The sequence below is a fragment of the Chrysemys picta genome, chromosome 10 (genome assembly GCF_011386835.1).
Source record: "Chrysemys picta bellii isolate R12L10 chromosome 10, ASM1138683v2, whole genome shotgun sequence".
Taxonomy (NCBI): Eukaryota; Metazoa; Chordata; order Testudines; family Emydidae; genus Chrysemys; species Chrysemys picta.
The window spans coordinates 70,020,668-70,043,454 of NC_088800.1; the positions used below are offsets into that span (position 1 = coordinate 70,020,668).

Here is a 22,787-nt window from a genome sequence, read left to right on the forward strand (position 1 = left end):
TTTTTGAAAAAGGCTGGAAAAACGTTTAGTAAGGCACAGAAAACATTATTTTATATTGTCGCTGAACATTTTCTTGTTGTGGTATTGTTTTACTATTGCAGTGTATTAATGTGATATACTTTTATGGTATAATTGAGAGTAAATGTTTTGTGTTGCACCACAATAGCAATGTGCTTCTCTTCTCTGTTCCAGTGTGTCTACAGACCTGCATATGAATATAATGGAGAGCATATTCGCTTAGGTCAAAATGCTCCATTAACAATTTTCAAGGAAACATTTAAAATGTCATGCTAGGGTAAAATGGGGTACATACCAAAGTTAAAACGAATGGTCTTCCTAACACTTGCACAATTTATGTTAGGGACAAATTCTCTGCTGGAGTAAATGGGCAAAATGTCACTAAAGTTAATGGAGCTACATTCATGTGCACCTGCTAAAAATCTGGCCCTTGATTTCTTAGAAGCTGATTTTTCTTCGAGTTAGATATAAAATGCAGTGTTAAAGCTATGACCATCTTCTGTTCTGCATGCTCGTTTAGTTATATATGTATAAATCTGAAGTAGGTTCTAAAATATAAAAACCTTCTTTTAATGGTGTAAAATTGCCACGACTCCTCATCACGCATGATGTGACACTGCACGTGGGTCCACTGGCAACTTGAACTTAATGTGAACAATTGGAATCAACAGATTGTGTGGGGAGCTTTTGGTTTGTTTTCAGGGGAGGGTGGAGAACAGTCAGCTCAGACAACAGGACTGACAGTCAGGAAGACATTTAAGAACCATCTTATTAATGAATGCTTGGTTAATACAGAACAAACCACAATAAAGCATGGAATCTAAGATATGATTTTCAGTGCACCCAAATTGAATTAAAGAGTTTGTATTAAAGATGGATTGAGTATGAAATGTTTAGAGGATTATTTAGCAATGATTTTCTTCTTATACCATCTTGTCACTGGTCCCCTCACAGCAAGTGGCGCCTCCTCCTGGCCACTCTGGGGATTAGCGCCTTCCAGCTCTAGAGCACACCATTGCCACTTGCTCTCTGTCTCTGCGACTCCAGGTGCTCCATCTCCATGACCTGGCCCTATGGCTGGGTCACTGTATGTGTTTCCCCCTTCCAGGGTGTCAGTCTTTCCTCACTAGCAAACTGTGGTGGTCTTCCCATTCATTGCTCTATGGTGCCACTGCATCAGTGACTGGTAGGGGAACCTCTACTCTGGGTTCCAGCGCAGGGACCTTCTAATCAGCAGCCAAGGTTTGTTCCCTCTTGGACCTTATTGTCTTTCCCTGAGCCTATCCTTACCTTCTGGCTTTCCCCACTTCTCTGGGTTTGCCTGCCTCACAATGCCCTCTTCCCAGGGAGTAACTGTAACGCTAGCCCCAAACACACCTCCCTTCTCCCAGGGACTGACTGCAAACTACTTCCCTGCAGCCTCTTTCTCCTATCAGCTCCCTGGCTTTATAGAACCCTCGCCTGTTCCTATACCGGTGAGTTTCCCCTAATTAGGGCTTTCCTCTCAGCCTTAATTTTCCCAGCGTGTAGCCTAATAGGTTAATTGACCCATCTGGCCTTCAGGGTGAGTGTGGGGTGAACATCTTTTTACACATCTTCACTAATCTTCATGATCAAAAATAGCTTTAGAAAAGGACTTCAGTCAGGAGGAGGACATGTAAATACCATTCCCTTCTACCTAAAGAATATCTCAGTTTACAGTGCAGAGGGGGTAGGCTGAATTCTATATCCTATGATAAGTCCTTTTTTGGATGGCTTTAAAAGTTTTCTTTAAGTAGTTCTGGGATGACTGCTATCACCAGTATTAGGAAGTAGAATCGAGACTTTTGATACACAAGGGTTAGTCTTTTTTTTAAAGATACACATATTTTCCCATTTGAGCATACCGTTTCGCCAAAGGAACACTCAGCTTTGTAGTGTTGAATGAGCCAATGATGGATTAACATCCATCTAATAAATTTTGATCATGAGTCTTGAGCAGTGGGGATAAAATGTAATCTAGCTCAAGTAGCATAGTGGTATTTATTATTCATGTGTTATTGTAACTTAGCATACCATATGAGTAATCTTTTAAAGCTTGCCAAAAGAACCAATGTTAATTGCATACAATAAAATGTATTTGCTGCTGGAAATGTCACACCATAATTATATTCCATTTCTCTGTCTGACAAGTCATATAATACTAAAAGAAAATTAGTCCTGTTTTTTTTTCTGATATGTAAAATTATTCACAGTACTTTTCAAGTAGTGTACATGGCAGTAAGTTTTTGAACTACAAGAATTAATAAATGATAGAAATAGTTCCTATGTTGTTAAACAAGCAAAAGGTACTAAACCTAGATAGCACAAATGAAACAAATAGTGCAAAGTTATGTACTTCTTAAAGTATTTAAATTGCACAGAACAAGTTGATTTAACATACCTAATCCAATGAAAATAAATTGATTTGTACAGTGAGCAGCTAAATCCAAAGTCTTTTTTAGTCCTTATTAGCAGTCAATGGGAATTTTGCCTGAGTAAGGCACCACATGATTAAACTATAGGTTGGCAATAAAAATAGTTGCAATGGAAATGAAGTAACAACCCTACATAGGCCTGCTGAACTGAATTCTGGGACCTAAAGAGCTAGAAGCAGAATCCTAACTACTAGAGATAAAGGAGTAACTCCACTAGCTGGTAGCTATAGTAGACTGCTATCCTCTTATGTGGATTCAATTAGAAGAGGCCAAAGACCTATGCGTACCTAGTGTGAGTTTCAATGATTACTACTAACAAAAAAATCATAGCTAATACAAGCTAAATACTATATCTACAGAAGTTTAATGAACCTTTCTTGCTTGTGTAATGTGTTGCCTTTGAATAACTCAAAGAAATGTTAGTTTTCCAGAACTAACCATGCCAAAATTCCTTGTCATAAGAAATATTCAAAAATAGTTATTCATAAGCTTCCACTCCTAAAAATGTACACTCCTCCATGTAGCAAACTAGAATTTATTTTATTTATTTTCTTGGAAAATCTTTCTTTCAAATATTGGCTTTATCTTAAACTAACTTGTATTGTAGTAGTTATCCATAGCCAACTGATGTCTCTAGCATACCAGTTCACTGCTATATAAGAATTAAGGGTGGGATTTTCAAAAGTGCTTATCAATGGCATAACTCTGCCGCTACTGAAGGCATTGGCAAAACTCCAATTTAACTTAAATAGGAGCAGAGATAGGCTAACACTGAGAGATTTTGAAAATCTCATCCTATGTCTCATATTTTGTTTATTTTCATCACAGGTCAGCTAGGAAATCCTGCTGATTTTTACTCGCAGTGCAACTTCATTAATATCAACTAAAAACTGAATCTCAGAAGTGTTGCAATAAACAGATTTTGCATGTATAAATCCATCCCACAGTCCTGTAAATTTTATTATTCTTGCATTTATGAGCATGTCAATCTTATTAATTCTCAGCGCCTAGCAAGACTCTCATTAAATTGACAGTATCATATACTGCGATTGTCCCCATTTTTTCTTGTTATTTCTCAGCAGTGTACTCAGGGCTGTACTGGGCACAGAATAAAGACAGTCTTTGTCACAGAGAGTTTACAATCCAAAAGACAAAAGAGAAAAGGTAGGATCTAATGGGAATCTGAGAGGAAGCATTAGCTTGGCACTATATAATGCCACATCCTCAGCTGGTATAAATTATCATGGCCCTATTGATTACCGTGGCTCTATGCTGGCTTACCCCAGCTGAAGATCTGCCCCTTAATGTTTAATTGTTCACTTTTTATGGATATCAGGGAAGAAGTGAGCCTTTAGGAAGGACTTGAAAGCAGACAGCATGATGGTTTGATGAACAGGGATTAGAGGACATTCATTGAATAGGTAATAATTTTTTATTATTTTTTTGCTACCTACTGTTTATTCTTTACTTGACAGTCTCAGTAGAATTTTCCCTGGAAGGTCATGTAAAGGGGAGTCTAACAAGGCAATTGCTAGTGTTTTCATTTCTTGTTGGTTATGCATGCTGTGAGCATGACAGTACGAGATGGAGAAAAGGTTATGGATGAACCAGGCTCGGAACTGAAGAGAATGAAACAAGAGATGGAATCAATAAAGATTATTTTCAGACTCTAATTTGAGGCTTGAGCCTTGATAAATCTCTGTAACACCTTTGGGATTTGTTGCATTGATGTTATCTTCCCATTTACTATATTGGCTCTGATGCTCTATAGCAACTGGTTAGCTTCCGACAGTTTCATTTGCTTGAAGGATTAAAATTTGCCAAAGATTTAAAATGCAGAGAAGACTTTTGAACTAGGAATGTTTGCTCTGTTTATTGCTAAGTTTCCGTAGTTTCTTCCATTCCCATACAAGAGTCGTAAACCACTCCAGAGCACAGAAGGTGAATGAAGAGCTTTAAAATGGGTTGAAAATTTTATTTAATAAAACAGTGAGCAATCATAACATATTTCTCACTCTGAAACCTCTTAAAGTATTTACCTTTTTAAACTGGTTCGATCTTAGCTAAGACTTTGCGGCTCAGAATTTCCACTGAATTCTCTGTGGAAAAGTTTAAATTTTTAGCATCCCTTCTGCAAATCTTCTGTAATTTGGAAAATGAGTAAAACCTATACACACAGACCTCATTGTGAATGGTAGACTAATTGGACTTTTTTTTTGTTTATTAATCAAACCATAGTACTTAGACAGAAATGCAGAGAATAGTTACGTGCAGTACACCAACATGATTTCAAGTCTTCGTGATATATTGAACTTCATCCTTCCATGGTACTATTTTTACTCCCCTGGGTGTGCCAACATAAGCTGCCCTGGATATTAATAGAATTTAACTCTGAACAGTGAGGTGAAGAACAGACTCTGGAGAAAAGTTATCAATAAGCATCGACTCCTAAAAAAATAATTTGCAGTCTCCTTGTTGTTCTCTAATCCTCAGAAAGGTAGAACATTTTCTTTCAACTGTCATGCTAAAGTTGAATTCCAATCTTAACAGATTCTAGGTGTTCAATTGTGGAATTAAGCTGTGTGCATTCACAGTTTCTCCCTCGCTTGTTAATTTAAGCTTTGTTTGCTAGATTTTATAAAGCTTTACTTCTAGGAAATGAAATAGACTTAAACACTGTGTGCTCCTTGCTTCCCTCTCCCCTTACTTTATTTAAAATGTCAAAACATTAAAAAGTAAACTCAAAAATAACAAATAACTTTTTCCCCTTCCTGTCCTCATTCATCATCTTTTCTGAAGATATTTTATTTCCGCCCTTTTATTTGTATTCATTCCCACTGTTCTTTCTCCTTTTCTTCTCAAAGGATGCAATCTGGCAGCACTGAAATCAATGGGAGTTTTGCCATTGATTTCAATGAGAGAAGGACCAGCGTCTAATTGTACAAAAAACTATTTTACAAACTGTGACACAGAGGCCCACTGGGGTTCACCACTCTGTGTCAGAAACTCTTGTCAGGCTTGACCTACTCACTACACCTCACACACTGTTGTCATGATATATGCCCAACAGACAACCCATTGTGAGCCACAGCAGTATAGCATCTAAAGTACTCAGTGCCGGGGCAGGCAGTGCCACAACTCTTGACTGGTCTGGGTTGAAAGCATCACACAACCCAGTCACTGAAGGGATGGCTTAAGACTAAGAAATAATAAGACCCAGAAGAAACATTTAGAATCCTTGGCTAGATGCGGTGCTATAGACTAGACTGTTCCTTTTGTGCTTTACATGACCCTGATCCGCAACTTTTTGCATGCTAGCAGACTGCTACCCCTGAGCTGAGTCTTCATGAATTCAATAGGGCTCCACATACACACAGCAATCCATCCACGTGTAAGTAGAGTCAAGAACAGGGCCTATGTTTGTAACCCTGAAGTCCTGTTGGGGGGAACATCTCCATAATCCCTGGCATGAGCATTTAAGTAAAGAAATTTTTAAAAACAAACAAACAAACCCCACAATAACAGAGAGTGCGAGGGGCTTCTGGTAGGATTAGTGAGTAATTGGTTGTAGGCAGTTCAGCAAAAATTATTTAAGCAAAAATAATAGCCCATCTCTGGGGTTTCATGTTTAGTTTTATAAAATTCTTGTGCAACCAAAGCAACACCAAAATACCAGTATCTGGCTATATTCCCTTCATGGAGATAAATTCTTAAACACAAACCAGCTAGAAACACAAACCAGTAAAAACAGGGTAACTTTTTTGTCTCTAGAATGCTCTGCACTAGTTTATTTACAGCAACCCATCTCACAAACCTGAAACCAGCCCAGCCCCTCTTTAAGCTTCTGGTCTAAGAAGGCTCAGATGTACCCAGGGCCGGCTCCAGGCACCAGCTTCTCAAGCAGGTGCTTGGGGCGGCCGCTCCGGAGAGGGGCGGCAGGTCCAGGTATTCGGCGGCAATTCGGCGGACGGTCCCTCACTCCGGCTTTTTTTAGATCGCGATCGCGGCTTTTTTGTTTGTTTGTTTGTTTGTTTTAACTGCTTGGGGTGGTCAAAACCCTGGAGCCGGCCCTGGATGTACCTAGTTATTGTTGTCCGAAGCTGACTCTGAAAACCTCTGCAGAGGTTCACCCTGAGCAGTCCATGTCACTGTCTAAATTGGTAGAGCTTCCCTGTAACAGGATGGCTGCAGGGCCTTCTCTGGGGAATGCAGAAAGATCTGTATATCTTGACACAGGGCCTAATAGTCTGACATGCTAAGCACCTGTGGAGTTGCTAATTCTGTGAATCTCTTGAGACAGCAGCGTATGCAAAACAATAAAGGGAACAATCACCCAGCAGTAAGCACAGGTGCTTCTCAGATGAGACATCCTCTCAATGCCCAACCAATGAAACAGTCTAGGGAGTAAAGTACTGACCACATCCAGCAAGGGGCTGAGCACCCTAAACTCTCATGCATGTTAACTGAAATAGGTGGCTGATGGGACTTCCCAGAGAGTGCTCAGTACTTCACAAGGGCTCAGCCCCAATTCTTTACAGTAGCTAACATAATGAAGACGTGCACATAATTTCCCATTGTGGTTTCCATCATTAATTTTCTTTACAAAGTTCTTATCTCCTGTGCTGAAAACTTTTTGTTATTCACAGTTTTGGATTGTCAACAGATGCATCCATAGCAACAATTGCTGATTAAACTGTTCTAGGTTAGTTACAATTTCTTAACTACATCTCTACCTCAATATAACACTGTCCTCGGGAGCCAAAAAAACTTACCGCGTCATAGGTGAAACCGCATTATATTGAACTTGCTTTGATCTGCCGGCGTGCACAGCCCCGCCCCCCCGGAGCACTGCTTTACCGCATTATATCCGAATTTGTGTTATATCGGGTTGCGTTATATCAAGGTAGAGGTGTATTACCCAGGGCCGGCTCTGGCTTCCATCCCCTGTTGCTCATTCTCAGCTTCTAGTAAACAGAGGCCAGGAACACCATCCCAGCCCATCCTGGCTAATAGCAATTGATGGACCTATCCTCCATGAACTTAACTACACCTCTACCCCAATATAACGCGGTCCGATATAACGCAAATTCAGATATAACACGGTAAAGCAGTGCTCCGGAGGACTGGGCTGCTTTACCTCGTTATATCCGAATTCATGTTGCCGCAAGCGGTTCCTCTGCGCCCGCCCGTTACTTGCTGTGGCCCTCCCTGGGGCCCCACCGCCCCAGCTCACCTCCGCTCCACCTCCTCCCATGAGCGCGCCACAACTTGCTTCTCTTGCTTCAGCTGATTGGCGCGGCAAGCCTGGGAGGGAGGGGGGGAAAGCGTAGCTGCAGCGCGCTCATGGGAGGAGGTGGAACGGAGGTAAGCTGGGGTGGGAGGGCCCCGGGGAGGGCCGCAGCAAGTAACAGGGGGCGCAGAGGAACTGCTCCCCACTCCAGCTCATCTCCGCCTCCTCCCCTGAGCGCGCCGCCACTGCTCCGCTTCTCTTCCCCCTACCCCCTTCCAGGCTTGACAGGCCAAACAGCTGATTGGCGCGGCAAGCCTGGAAGGGAGGGAGGGAGAAGCGGAGCAGCAGCGGCGCGCTCAGGGAGGAGGTGGAAGCTGAGCGGAGGTGAACTGGGGCAGGGAGCGGTTCCTCTCCCTACCCCGATATAACGCGATCTCACCTATAACACGGTAAGATTTTTTGGCTCCTGAGGACCACGTTATATCGGGGTAGAGGTGTAGTTCTTTTTTTTTTGTTCGTTTTTGAACCCTGTTATAGTCACATATTGTTCTTCCTGCTTCTCCCCTGGAATGAGAGTTTCTTCATCAGTTACCTGAACTGTATTTAGCAGTTCAGGTAACTGCTTTGCCTTTCTTGGGTGAACAGCAGGGTGACCATATGTCCCGTTTTGCCTGGACAGTCCCTTTTTTTTTTTTTTAAGTCCTGAACATCAGTTGGCAAGAGAAGACTGGACAAATGAAGGTTTTCCAAAAAAAGGGGTGTGTGACTCCCTAGTAGGACGTGGCGGAACATGTGGGAGGGAGAGCGGCTCGGGCTGGGCCAGCCCCGTGTGGGCAGGTAGTAGAGGGTCTTGGGCTGGCTCTTCACGCAGCGGATGGAAGCAGGGCCTTGGGCCGGCCCTGCGTGGGCAGGCAGCAGGGGGGTCTCGTGCCAATCCCACATATGGGGGAGATGGGGGACACCTCAGGCTGGCCCTGCGTGGGCAGGAAGCCAAGAGACCTCTTGCCAGCCCCATGCAGTGTCCCATTTTCCCTTTGGGAAAATATGGTCACCCTAGTGAACAGTGTTCTGCCATTCTTTACCTGCCTTGACGCAATTACCAACTGCAAATCTTCACTTGGAACAAATGTAGTCAGGACCAGAAGGCCAAGGATGCAAAATGTAGTATGACAGTTTAAGAGATGAACAGAAAAGGTGCTATATCCCAAATATTTTTAATGTTGGCACAGAGGAATAAGATACTAGATAAATTAGCAGACTTTGTCTGCAAGGAATGTCCCCAGCATTTGCATCCATTGTTAGACCTGCTTTGTATAATCTCTCTGGGGTTTGGTAATGTCACTGATATTGCTTTAAATGAACAGATGATCATTTTAATGTAATTTGGTATTCACTGTAATAATGTTGATCATGATGAACTAATTGGTTGTTAATTGGTATGGTCGGTATTAATAGGAAATTCATTCTAATTCAGCGATAATTAATGTATTGTTACTTTAAACTGTTTCTCATTTATTCATGAGTCATTGAGAAAGGGGGGAAGAATGCTTCACTAAACATACTCCAGCAAAACAAGTAAATAATTGAGATTCGTCTCCCAGGAATGATACTATTTTCATAATTAGAATTGTCAGAAGTGCAAGTTTGTTTTTAAGATTATTGGCCTGGATAGATATTTATCATAGTAAATTAGATTCAGTATCTGTGTCTATCTGTATGTGCACCAGTGTCCTGATAATTAGGCAGTGATTTGTAAAACATGAAAATGGTTTCAGTAATTGCTTGAGACTGACTATAAGACTCCAAAATAATAAGGTTGTTTTTTAAAATATTACTCAGACTACTCCCCCACCAAATGCTACACAATCCCATACACATTGTAAGTAAACTAGAAACAAAACTACATCATGGTAGTCATAGACAATATGTACATAGTCATATTATAGGTATAGTTTAAAGTTGTCAGATCAAAAGAAAGTTCCTAGTGAATTCTCATCAATTTCACAAATTTGTAACAATATGTGAAAACCTTTATTCTCAGATTTGGTTATTTACATCCACCCCTTTTGATTGCAAAAATTAATTGTAATCAAGGCAGATCCTTGTTGCTTTATATATGTGGACAGTACTAGCACAATGACACCCTGCTCTATGACTGTGGCCTTTACGTGATACAATAACACAAATGTTAAATAATAACCAAAGAGATAATAAACAGTGATGGAGAATTTTTCTTTCTTCTTTAGTTTTCTGTCATGGAAACTAAGCCAACTGTGGTGGCTTTCTCTGGTGGTATTGTAAAGCTGAAGGAATAATAGGAACTTTCAAGTAATGTCAGGAAATGAATTGTCCTGATGGAAGGCAGTAGCTCTGGCACCCGTGCTGCCATAAGTTTATTCCATCACCTTCTAAAGTGATTAAACCAGATTCAAAATGTTAGCATCAGCAGCACCTTTATCCCAAGTAAAGGCTTCTGCTCAGGAAGAAGGGAATTTTACTGAGATCTCTCTCCTTAAGGTTAAATTGACTAGTCACTGAGTTTTGTAAATTATATCCTGCTGCTTCCCACCTACAGGGCATTAATTTTTGCTTATAGGTTACTTAGGCCTGGGCTACATTAGTGGGGCGGTTCGAATTAAGATACGCAACTTCAGCTACGCTATTCGCATAGCTGAAGTCGAAGTATCTTAGTTCGACTTACCTGGCCGTCCTCACGGTGGTGAGTCGACCGCCGCAGCTCCCCCGTCGACTCCGCTTACTCCTCCTGCCAAAGTGGAGTACAGGCGTCGATTCGGGGATTGATTTATCGCGTCTAGATGAAACGCGATAAATCGATCCCCGGTACATCGAACACTACCCACCGGATCGGCGGGTAGTATAGACGTACCCTTAATCGTATGATGTTGCAGAAAATTGTTAATGGAAGGGTCTGAGAGTAAAGTATATTAAAGCAGTGTTACTGAGCTACTTTATAAAAATGAAACATCCATTTGCCAATAGCAGCATAGTCTGTAACTTTTTATCCTCACTCAGCACCAGTGCAGAGAAGGAAAGCATAGGAGGCATCAACTTTAAAGTAAAATCTGCAGAGAGTAGCCAATAGCATTGCACTTGTAAAATGTAAGCATTCCTCTCAAATCCAGATCTCTGGTTGAAGATTGTATCTTCCCAGGAGATTCCAGACCTCTTTGATTGCTCAGCATGAAACTAAACCCAGTTACTAACTACTCACCAGCATTCATAGTAATTGGCTCAGTAGAAACTGGGCTTGCTTCTTAGGGCTAGAAGTTGGCCCCTAGTTGAGCTGCATAAAGAATATGCACATCTCCTAACATGCACTTGATTCTCCAGAGTGCCTTAAACTCACATGTTCTCTCAATAGGGTTGACAACTTTCTAATCGCACAAAACCGAACACCTCTGCCCCGCCCCTTCTCTGAGACCCTGGCCTCGCTTGCTCCATTACCCCCCCCCCTTTTGTCACTCACTTTCCCCCACCCTCATTCACTTTTACCAGGCTGGGGTTGGGGTGCAGGAGGAGGGTGAGGGCTCCGGCTGGGGGTGCCGGCTCTGGGATGAGGGGTTTGGGGTGCGGGAGAGGGCTCCAGGCTGGGGTAGAGGGTTGGGATGCTGGGGGAAGGAGGGGGCTCTGGGCTGGGGGTGTGAGCTCTGGGTGAGGTTAGAAATGAGGGATCCAGGCTGGGGAAGGGGGTTGGTGTGTGTGGGGGGGTGAAGGCTCGAGCTGGGAGTGTGTGCTCTGGGGTCGGGCTGGGGATGAGGTTGGGGTGCAGGAGGGGGCTCTGGGCTGGGGCCAAGGGGTTCAGAGTGTGGGAGGGGGTGCGGGCTCCGGCTAGAGGTGTGGATTCTGGGGTGGGACCAGGGATGAGGGGTGCTGGGAGTGTGTGAGGGGTGCAGGTCTGGGAGGGAATTTGAGTGCGGGAGGGGACTCTGGGCTGGATCAGGGGGTAGGGGTGTGGGAGGGGGTTTGGGGTGCAGCATCCCGGTGGCGCTTACCAAGGCTCCCAGGAAGCAGCCACCAGGTCCCTGCAGCCCCTAGACATATGGCTGGGCAGGGAGGATCCACGCACTGCCCTCACGCCTGCAGGCGCCGCCCCCATAGCTCCCATTGGTCACAGTTCCCAGCCAATGGGAGCCGCGGAGCCAGCCCTCAGGGCAGGGACAGCACACGGAGCCTCCTTGGCTGCCCATGTATCTAGGGCAGGGGTTCTCAAACTTTTGTACTGGTGACTCCTTTCACACAGCAAGCCTCTGAGTGTGACCCCCCCCCTTATAAATTAAAAACACTTTTAAATATATTTAACACCATTATAAATGCTGGAGGCAAAGCAGGGTTTGGGGTGGAGGCTGACAACGCATGACCATCCCCCATGTAATAACCTCGCAACCCCCTGAGGGTCCCAACCCCCAGTTTGAGAACCCCTGGTCTAGGGGCTGCAGGGACCTGGCGGCCGCTTCCGGGAGCCGCATGGAGCTAGGGCAGGCAGGGAGCCTGCCTTAGCCACAGGCCGCCACTGAGCCGCCGACCGGACTTTTAACAGCCTGATTGGTAGTGCCGACTGCAGCTGCCATGGTCCCTTTTTGACCGGGCGTTTCGGTTGAAAACTGGATGCTTGACAACCGTATCTCTCAAGAGGCACTCAGCAGGGTTAGGATCGGCACCAGCATGAGCCGAACTCTGTACAGAGCCACAGGCAGAGAAAAGTCCATGTGTGCGTGCTATTAGTTGTGAATGTTGCGAGCTGCTACTAGGGACCATAGAGCAAGGAGGCGAGAGTCTGTATAAACAGGAAGTAAAGTCAGTCTTGCATTCACTGCAGCTGTGCTGTGCTGGGGTTTTGTCATCTGTACAGAATGGATGGTTACAGCAGTTCAAGGTGCTCTCAGTTCCCTCAGAGCCGTGCATGGGCCTAGCTCTGCTCCAAAATGAGTAGTAGCGGGTGGGATAGGAGGAAGGGCTGGGGATACACAGATTCTGTAGATGCCCACTCTGAGGGGGCTCTATGCCAGTTTTGCTGTGTGTTTCAATAGTTTTCCTTCACTTAGGACGTTGGTGAAAACAGCTAAAAATATTGTAGCCAAAGAAATGTACAGAGTGTTTGGAGATGTGATTACACTGTACTTCAGGCTGCTTGCAGCTTGGGGCAGGAAAAGACCTGTCAGTCACTGGCAGCAGGGCAGTCCCTGGCTCTCTGAAGTTCCCTTGTTTTTTCTGCCTCCATGCCAGGAAGCAGGCAGTTTGGCCAGTCCTCCTGGTTCCAGAGCTTTTCTGAGGAAAAGTCCAAACTTTATTTCACATTTATGAGTGACTAACAATCTGGCTCAAGAACGTGTCCATCCAGTTCCCAGCTGTGTCCTAGGGCTGCATTGGCCTTCTTGGGAGATTGACCTGCTCGGCTCCTTTTCCCCTTTCTGAGGCATTTGTAGTGCCCCTGCGGACGTCAGGGGGAGAGCTAGGCCAAGAAAAGCTAGGGGCCAAAGGAAGGGGCTGTCTCCTGCTTCACCCCCCGTTTTGAATGCCTCACTAGGGAGCCTGGCTGGCTCTGTGAGGACAATTCAGCTTCCTGGCTCACAGCCCAGTCTGGATGGGGTTGTTCAGCTCCCTTCCCCCAGGCAGGAAGGGAGCCGGGCGGGACTGGAAAAGCTGGCTCCGCAGGACCATACAAAAGATAGCAAGGAAAGAGCAGCAGTGACACTGGTTTTTTCTTTCTGTTTGACGAGACTATGGCTCTTGGGCAGGAGCAGTGCCAATCTCAGGGCAGAGAAGTCATGTCTCCTGCATTCAGATCTACTAGACAGCTGAGTGGCCATCAATACGTACATTCTACATACTGGCCAGCCAGTCTTTAGCCAGTGCCATTTTTTGGCAGAAGTCTTCTCCACTATTTAGTGCCCAAGGGAAGATGGAGACTATATAGCAGGGATGGCCAACCTGAGCCCGAGAAGGAGCCAGAATTTACCAATGTACATCGCCAAAGAGCCACAGTAATATGTCAGCAGTCCCCACATCAGCTTCCTCTCACACTCCCAGCACTTCCCACCCACCAGCAGCCCCACCGATCAGCACCTCCCTCTCTCTCTCCCCCACCTCCCGATCAGCTGTTCCATGGCGTGCAGGAGGCTCTGGGGGGTGAGGGGGAAAGAGCGAGGGCACGGCAGGCTCAGGAGAGGGGGCGGGAAGGGGTGCAGTGGGGGCAGGGCCTGTGGCGGGGGCAGGGGTTGAGCAGTGAGCACCCCCCGGCACATTGGAAAGCTGGCGCCTGTAGCTCCAGCCCTGGAATCGGTGCCCGTACAAGGAGCCGCATATTAACTTCTGAAGAGCCGCATGTGGCTCCGGAGCCACAGGTTGGCCACCTCTGCTATATAGTATACTTTTTTTAATTCTTTGGATGCTGCTGCTTCCCACTCTGGAGACACTGTTATGAAAATGCCGTTGGAATAGATCTGTCGACCTTAATACAAAGAAGAACATGCAAATGTATCTGTGCTCACATGAAGGTGTGGTTTTTTTTCGTTTTGTTTTATTTTTCTTTTTTGGAGTAATAAAATCCACACATCCTACCTGCCCTGGAGACAAACAAATCATCCAGAATAGAGATGACATTCAAAGATTTGGATGTGTTTCAGTAGAAAGAATTTCCTATTCTCTGTAGTAGGAGAAATTGTGCTTTTTTCCTAAAAGTATGGTTAACAACTCTGTACTTAGGAAAATAGATTTGATATAACTTGGCTGTGGAAGCCTTCTCAAATGGGGGCACTTCAGAGAGCCGGACATTTCCCTGCTGTTAGTGACTGACAGGTGTGGTGCTGCCCCCAAGCTGCAAGCAGGCTGATGTACCCGCTGTAATGGATCTGTGGACCTTATTAAACAAAGAAAGGACATTTTCATGTAAGTACAGATAAATTTTCCTATTATTAATCCTTCATAACTCAGTCACTTCTCGTCAGAACAACTTCTTGCCAGAAACTCTTAAGACTCTTCTCCTGGAAGCCTATTTCTCTGCCAACTATTTTTTTTTTCCTTTTGTCTCCAAGCATTTTAATATTAGAGCTGTTTTTAAAAAATGCATTTTTTTTATACGAGGGAATATATATTTTTTTCACTCTCCTCTCATTTGAAAAAGGGTAAATTGTTTTTGCTCTCCTGCCCAAAAAGTAGAAAATCATCTTTAGGCAAAGACCAGGGCTGGAAAATTTCAACCCACTAGATGAATGGTTGTGTAAATTTCAAGAAACTGAAAATGGGGAGTTATTGTGGAAAGCCTAAGTAGGGTTTGCAGAATCTGTCCATTCAGTGGAGTTATAACTAGCATTCTAGCTGTAATAAGAAATCCAACTATTCATGTATTGGAGCAGTAACAGTAAATAGCCTCTAGATCTGCACAGCAATATCTCTTCTACTTTTCTCAATCAATCTATGGTATCAATACACACATGTGCAGCTGTGCACAGGATAAGAAGGCAGCAGCAGATATATTTACACAGACATAATGTACTGTATAAATAGTAAAATCTAAATATAAGAGTGTAAATTGATGGATTGATTTACAAAATCGGTTCCTTGAAATAGTCTGGATTGTAAAATCCTGTACCAACAGTTTGAGTTTCTAGCTCTTACAAAAGTCTGAAAACGTCATTAATTAGCAGGTGAAGTAAAAGATTAGAAGTAGAGGATGTGAGTTACATTGATGAGTTCTATATTGACTCCTATTCACTCTACAAATGAGATGCTAAAATTATAGCTCTATATTAAGTATTGTGGCACTTGTTGATGCCGCTGTAGTTGAGGGTCAGACTTTCCATTAGGAGAGCTGATTTTTCTGGGATTTATAAAGGCCATTTGACATTGCATTGTGGCTGACATTTTGTTTGTAACTTGCCAAACCAGGTATGTATTTTCCTAAAAACAAAGAGCCACAACATGCAGGTAGGAAACGTCCAGTGCTGTTAACGGTTTCATTTTAAAAGGCCAACTGTTGCCAGTCACTTGGTCTTAGTGCTAACTGTAGCTATCTGTTTTAAATGTAAAACGGCAAAAAAGAAGAATTTTGATTAGCAGCTAATACGTGGTTAAGCATGGGTTTTATTAAAAGTGTGAACAACACTTTGGGTGAAATCTTGCCGCACTGAAGTCATGTGGAGGTGCTCCGGGAGGTAAATGTTACAAGGAGCCTCTCCCCCAACCTCTGTGCACAGCACATAATGAAACTGTGAAGTTATGAGAAGTTTAAGAACCCCCTGCGGCTAGAGCCACTGCTTTCATTGTAGAGGGGTAGGACCATAACCTAGCTCTCGTTCCCCACTTGCCAGCTGAACTGGCCTGGCATGAATGAGACTGTTGGCTGAATCTCTCCAAGAGTAGAGCCATACCCCCAGTGCACGACTATGGCTTATAACCCAGCCCTGGTAACATTAACATTGTAGGCTCTATTATTACTGTTTATAGAGTGTTGGTATACATGGCACATAGAGGAAATGGTTATAAATCCATGAGAGCATGAAGTCTACAGGTAGTAAGAGAATAAACCAGGATAATGCAATAGAGTTGCAAATTCAGAATTGGGCATGCTCATTGAAACCAAACTGCTTTATAAAGGTTTCTTGTAGGACGGGGGGATGGAGCTCAATACCCATTAATTGGGAGGCTATTATAAGCATCAAGGGGGTGGCATGAAAGAAGGTAGGAAATGTCCTGTGTCGGCTTGGCCCGTTGCACGTCAGGTATGGGTAGGTGGAAGCTAACAAGCAGAGATGTGAAAAGTGCTGAGAGGTCGTAGGATAGAGGAGGACATAAGGGAAGTGATGTAGACAAGTGTTGAGTTATTGCTTCACAGATAAGGAGACCCGTTGAACAGAATGGGCAAGTGAGTGTAGAGATTAAAAAAATGAGAAGACTTGGTCTGGACAGTGGAGAGGAAACTCAGCTTGGCAGCTGCATTTTAGTTTGACTCGAGGAGAGCCAGGTGACAAAGGGAGAAGGCTAGTAGCACCGGCTTACTCTGTGATCTCTAATACATATGGACATGCAGAAATATAATTATAGTATTGAAGGAGCTATGAAATGCAAGTGCCACTTTAAAATCCTTTTAGATTTTTTTTTATTGCCACCATATGGCATGTTGTTAATTGAAAAGCAGCTGATGTCTCTCTTGCATTGTTGTTGGCATCCTAACACCCCAGAAGGGGACGCACTTCTGTGTGATAGGCAAAATGACTAATAAAAAGAAAGTAAAATGTGTAAATTAGTTTAGAATGCATTTGGATGAAGGGTTCTATAAAAATGCAACAGTTTTTGAGATATTGGGGCCATCCTAATATTGATATGTTTTACAGAACACTGCCTATTAACGCTTGATTTTCAAGTCCGACTGCATCTTTAGTTTTATAATCAGAAGAAAATATTCAATTTCACCTGTCTTGCCAATTTTATCTTATTTGCAAACCAGACTGGGTCTGTGTCAGTGGGCAGACTGCTAAATAGAAGGTGCAAATCAACCACAGACTAAAAATAGACATATGATAGAATACACCACAAGTAGCTGGTATTTTGACATATGGAAAAATATAACACACTTAGTTTTATGATACTCTAGGCAGCCAAGAAAAAGATTAGACTAAAGAAGCCATAATAGTATGCAGGTGGAAAATGAGACTATAAAGAACTGAACCAAAATTTAAAAAAAAGCAGAATGTAAAAGATAAAATAGGAAAATTGTGGGAGAGGAAAATAAGACATTGAAGGAATTCAGTAGGAGAAATTTGATGAAAAGGGGGCTAAATTCAGATTAATATTCTGGGGGAATTTGTGTTCCGTATCTGCCAAAGACACTACGGTATTTTCTATGAAAGCAAATTTATTAAAAAACAAAACAACAAAAACACAACACCATCATATGGCGAACTCTAAAGTCCATTAAAATAATATTGTCAAGAAGAATCCCCACATATCGGGACAGGTTATTGAAAAAAATTCCTCTCCTTTTACTTGGGAAGCCACTAATGTAGAAATATAGATTCCAAAAATGAAATTAAAATATTGTCAAATCATTTGAATCCACCACAGGAACATTTAAAGGGACACTATCAACTTGAAATTCAGTCACTTTAAAAGAAAACTGAGTCAAGTTGTTTCAGCAATTGCATTTGTCCCTGACTCCCCAGGCAGTTTTTCTGGGTTTACTATCACGTTTTCCTATTTTCCTCTTTTAAAATCATTTTATTTCCCCTCTTGTTGTGCTAAACAAGAGGGGGAACTGATTAACTATGTGGGAGAAACAGTGAAACTGACTATGCACAAATATCCAAGGTAAACAAACTGGAAAAGAGCAATTTTTTTCCTTCTGTTTTTGCTCTAGTCATGCAGTTATTGTCTTATTAGGTCTTTCTTACTATTAGTGGTGGGATAAAAATAAAGGCAGACAGAAGTGCAATTTTAAGTTGATAGTGTCCCTTTTAAAATTAAGGGGTCAGAATTTTAGTGCTGGCTTTTTTTAAAGGGGTGCACTTTCAAGCCAGCATATAATTGCATCCACATTTTTGCAAATGCAGTGAATTGTGGGCACTGATATTACCAGTTGGACATCTGCTCAGGAGGCCACATTGAGGAGGTGTCCGTTTTCCCTTTCTATTAAACCTTTTATGACTGTGCTTTAAATGCAGGACTCAACATAGTATCTATTTAATATGTGTTGTATACAGTATTCGTGTTTGAAAGCCCCCAATTCAAAGCACATTGAAGTCTTTGGGAATCTTGTTACAGGGAATTACTAATTCTGATACATATGACTTCCATGATCCCATCAGGATAGTGAGAGCAAAGCCTTTGGTGATACTGGTCTGCTCCTGCTACTGAGGGGGGAAAACTATTCCCTCTGGGGGTTCCAGTTTTGAGAGATGTTGGTATAGGCACTTCCCTCAGGTGTGCTACCGCGCTACATTTGGGATAATTATTGGCATTCATTAGCTAAGAAGCGCTGCTACAAGATATTACAAAATTAACATTTCAGCATAGCCAAGGGTACCAAATTGTTTAGAGAACCTGCGGTAACACCAAACGTCCTTGCATGCAGTCGGTTTGCATTTTAAGGGGGGAAAATTAAAAATAAATGTCAAGTAAAGAAATGTAATTTGTCTCCACATTTTGTTTCTTTAATTAATAAATTAACAAGCTTTTAAAAATCACAAGTCTGATGGCTCATATTGACCATTGTTTACTTTTTTGTTAACTCTAAGCTTGAATATAAAGTGTCTTTTCCTGTCAGTTTTCTCTTGTTTTTGATTTGACAATCATCAATTCCCCTGCTTCTTGCCTTGAATCAAACTGAAATCAACATGACTGGACTTATTTTAATAATTACTTTGACAGATATTTTAAAAATGAAATGGACACTATAGTATTTGCAAGACTCTATATTGCAAATCTGTAAAATGGGTACAACAATTGCCTATCTCTAAAGATGGGGGGATAGGCTTAGTTAATTAATATTTGTAAAGTGGTAGTGTGTTGATGCAGTTTTTATTCGTGCTGCAACTACTTCTGTCTGAATTTTTATTGACCTTGTACACATGCTCTGACCATAAAGCACTTTAAATTATTTGGCTGAAAGGTTCTGTGTAAATACAAAGTAACTGTAGAAGTATTATCACACTAGATTGCACCACAACTTTTTGCTTCCAAAGTTTTAAAACTTTACTTTTAACAGGAAGTACACATTTGAGCTTTGAGCATGTTGAAGTGCATTACCTATAATTAAATATGCATTTTCAAACAAAATCAAAACTTTTAGACTTTTAAAGACAACTAAATGGATTCGCTTCTCAGAGGACACAATCCAAAATGGCAGCTAGGATTTATTAGACTTGGAAAACCCTGATGTTTTTCCTTATGGGGCTGAGGCACTTTTAACATAAGGATACTGTATGTAGTGCTCTTTGATATTAAAAGCTACATAGATAGTGGAAAAAATGGTGTGGTACCTTTTTTAGTTTATTTAAGATGTATAAAGAAGGTCTGAAAGGTAGTGTGGGCTTTTTGTTGTTATTGTTTTTAACTTAGAAATATCAGGCTCTGTCTGTCTTGTTTGCTGGAGGCTTCCTTAAAGGAGCAGAGAAATGGAGAGAGGATTTTATTGAAGGCAGGGGTGTTGACTCTTTAACAAATATTTTTCTTCCAAACTATATATGAGGTTTTTGAGTTGAATAGAGGTTAACAAAAAAAAAAAAAAAAAACACAGAACAAAGCATTTGAAAAGTTCTGAACAAGCAATTACCTTTGGCTCTTCAATTACTCAGCACTTCTTGTCATAATCTTACTAGTTGTCTAGTTCTCCATAGAGTATTCTTGAGAAACAAACAGGCAAGGTGAAACCAGAAATTCTCATATAAAAACAAGCAGGAAAAAACATTTGTATTTAAAAAAAAAGTATCAGGCCCACTTCTACATCGAAAAGAAGCAAAGAGCAATTGAAACCCCAGTGTTATTTTCTCATATTTTGCAGGTCACCCTTTAAACATTTTGATTTATGCCTGCCATTACAGATGACATTAGAGCAGTGCACATGCTATAGTTGTTTGATATTTTGGTCATGCGAGTGGAATACAAGAACATAATTAGGGCATTGCTTGTGCAAACTGGCACGGTTCCTCCAACTTCAATGGAACTGCACTGATTTACTCCAAGCAAGGGCATGGCCCATTAGTTGTGGGAGCTTACACCACATAAAGAGTAGCTGTGCTTTAATTTTGATTTCTAGCAACAAAGGCTAAATAATATTCAAAATATAATCAATTCCCTAGTGCTTTTCTGTCTTTGTCACTGTTGTATTGCCCTGGATACAGCTTAGCAAACTTTAAAAGATTTTGCAACAGATCCTGAGCTGATGCAAATCTGCATAACTTCCCTGAAGTCAATGGAGCTTGGTTTGATTCAGTTAAGGGTCAAAAATATTTGAATACTTCCTCCTGGCCCCGATTGAGGCACATAAGCAGGGCAACATGAGGAAGGCTTGCATTGCTTCTGCTCATGCTTTCTGAAACCTGTTCTGTGACTAAAGAGAGGAGTTTGATCTCTAGGGCAGTCAACCTGGTACCCCTTATGAGTTCTCAGTTCACATTAAAAATTGTTTAAAAGAAAAAAAGAGCCAGAATTGAATACAAGCTGCTCTATGTGTCCCCACTCTGCAGATGCACTCAGAGATGTCCTTACTATGTTTTGTTTTCAAACAGGAAAAGCCAACAACAATGTACTATGGGATGAGGACTCCGTAGAATACATGCCTGCCAACCCAGTCAGGATCGCATTTGTCTTGGTTGTTCATGGCAGAGCTTCTCGGCAGCTCCAACGCATGTTTAAGGCTATTTACCATAAAGACCATTTCTATTACATTCATGTTGACAAGGTAATATATCACTGGTTATAAATTGCCTGTCTCACCATTTGTCAATCTGTCCATCTTTGTCACCTTCTCCAACATTCTTTTTATCTCTGCTGCATACGGTATGTATCACTTTTTGTTTTTCCGTCTGTTCTATGTTTTATGCCCGACTGTATTTTTTGTTTTTTAAATCTTTCCTTCCGTGACTGCCTTCATTTCTCCTTGTATCTATGGTATCTGTCCATATCTGTCTGTCCTATGTTTTGTAGCGATACCTGATAAGTCATTGTAGGCTCTGATGTACATTTAAAGTGGAATCAGTGCTCCCCAGGGGAGATCAAAGAGAATAAAACAAAGGGGGCTCTTGACACTTTCAAATTAGCTTGCACTGAATGAAGGGATGTGTTCTTTAGCACATCTTGGGGGGAGGGGGGAGGGGGAATGGCTAGCAATTGTTGAGTTTTGTTGGGAGTATATTTGCTAGATAAATTACCAAATCCCAGAGACCATTCACAGGTCTCAATGTATTTTAAAAAAACAAGGAGGAGTCCTTTTGGCACCTTAGAGACTGTTTTACTTAACATTAAACTGACTGCAGCCCAGAATCAACTGATCTGAAAAACGTCAGGTTTTAAGATGTTCAGTTGATTAGAGAACACAAGCGGGGAGGATCCTTTCATTTTATTTGTTTTCCTAGTCTGCTGAACGTTTTACTTTCTTTCCCTGTAAAGCGATCCAATTACCTACACCGGAAAGTGCTCCAGTTTGCTAGCCAGTATCCGAATGTGAGAGTCACCCCTTGGCGAATGGCAACTATCTGGGGAGGAGCAAGTCTTCTGTCCACCTATCTACAGAGTATGAGGGATTTAATTGAGATGAATGACTGGCCCTGGGATTTCTTCATTAATCTTAGTGCCGCCGACTATCCCATCAGGTATGGTGACCCCTTTTTAAAATGTGTATTTTTCCTTCATAAATGAACAATGGACTTTTAATGAGATATAGGCCAAAATTTTCTGTACTGTGATGCAAGAAACAGAGGAACATTCAACCAGGGCACCAGTTTCATCAGTCCCTAGCAGGAAGCTCAGTGCTGTAGCTTCTCCCTATCTCAAAAAGAAAAACATATTTCATTGTCACTGGGTCTGGCATCAGCACTTTTGCTACCGAGGCAATGGCACCACAAGCACAAAAACACTCTGTGTGCACCCTGTTTTCATGCTTGGGACTGCCTGTAGCTAGGTGGCTCAGGAGTGTTGATTCTTCAGTTTGTGAACCTCAAACTTGAAGAAAATTATCCCACACAGAACTCTGGTAAGCAGTTTGCTACTGCTGGACTTTGTGTTCAAGAAATTTGGAAGATATGCATATAGATAGATTCCATAAGAGAAATGTTGTGGTATTTCTTTTTTGGTACTTTACTGCTCAGGATAATGATGATAGAAGTGACAAATAAGTTGCTGGGAATCATATATATCTTCAGCACCAACTGTTGCCTGAATAACTTCATTCAGACGGCATCAGACATAGAAGTTCATGGATCACCACATGACCAGGCTTGTGATTCTAAGTGAAACTATGGAGTTACAGAACTCGTGTCCCACAGCTGCATTCAATAAATTTCACTAAACTGTGCATAAATAGATTCTCGGTTAAAAAAAACTAAAACTGCGTAAACAGTTATTTTTAGGCT

At 42.1% G+C, this 22,787-nt stretch overlaps 1 protein-coding gene across 1 annotated transcript in view; it reads left to right on the forward strand.

Moving 5' to 3' along the window:
• The window catches only part of XYLT1 (xylosyltransferase 1), a 315,876-nt gene that overhangs the window by 200,514 nt on the left and 92,575 nt on the right, over window positions 1–22,787 (forward strand). The window contains exons 4-5 of the mRNA XM_008173025.4: window positions 20,946–21,118; window positions 21,826–22,028. Coding sequence (XP_008171247.2) covers window positions 20,946–21,118; window positions 21,826–22,028 — 376 coding nt within the window. The remainder of the gene's footprint in view (window positions 1–20,945; window positions 21,119–21,825; window positions 22,029–22,787) is intronic.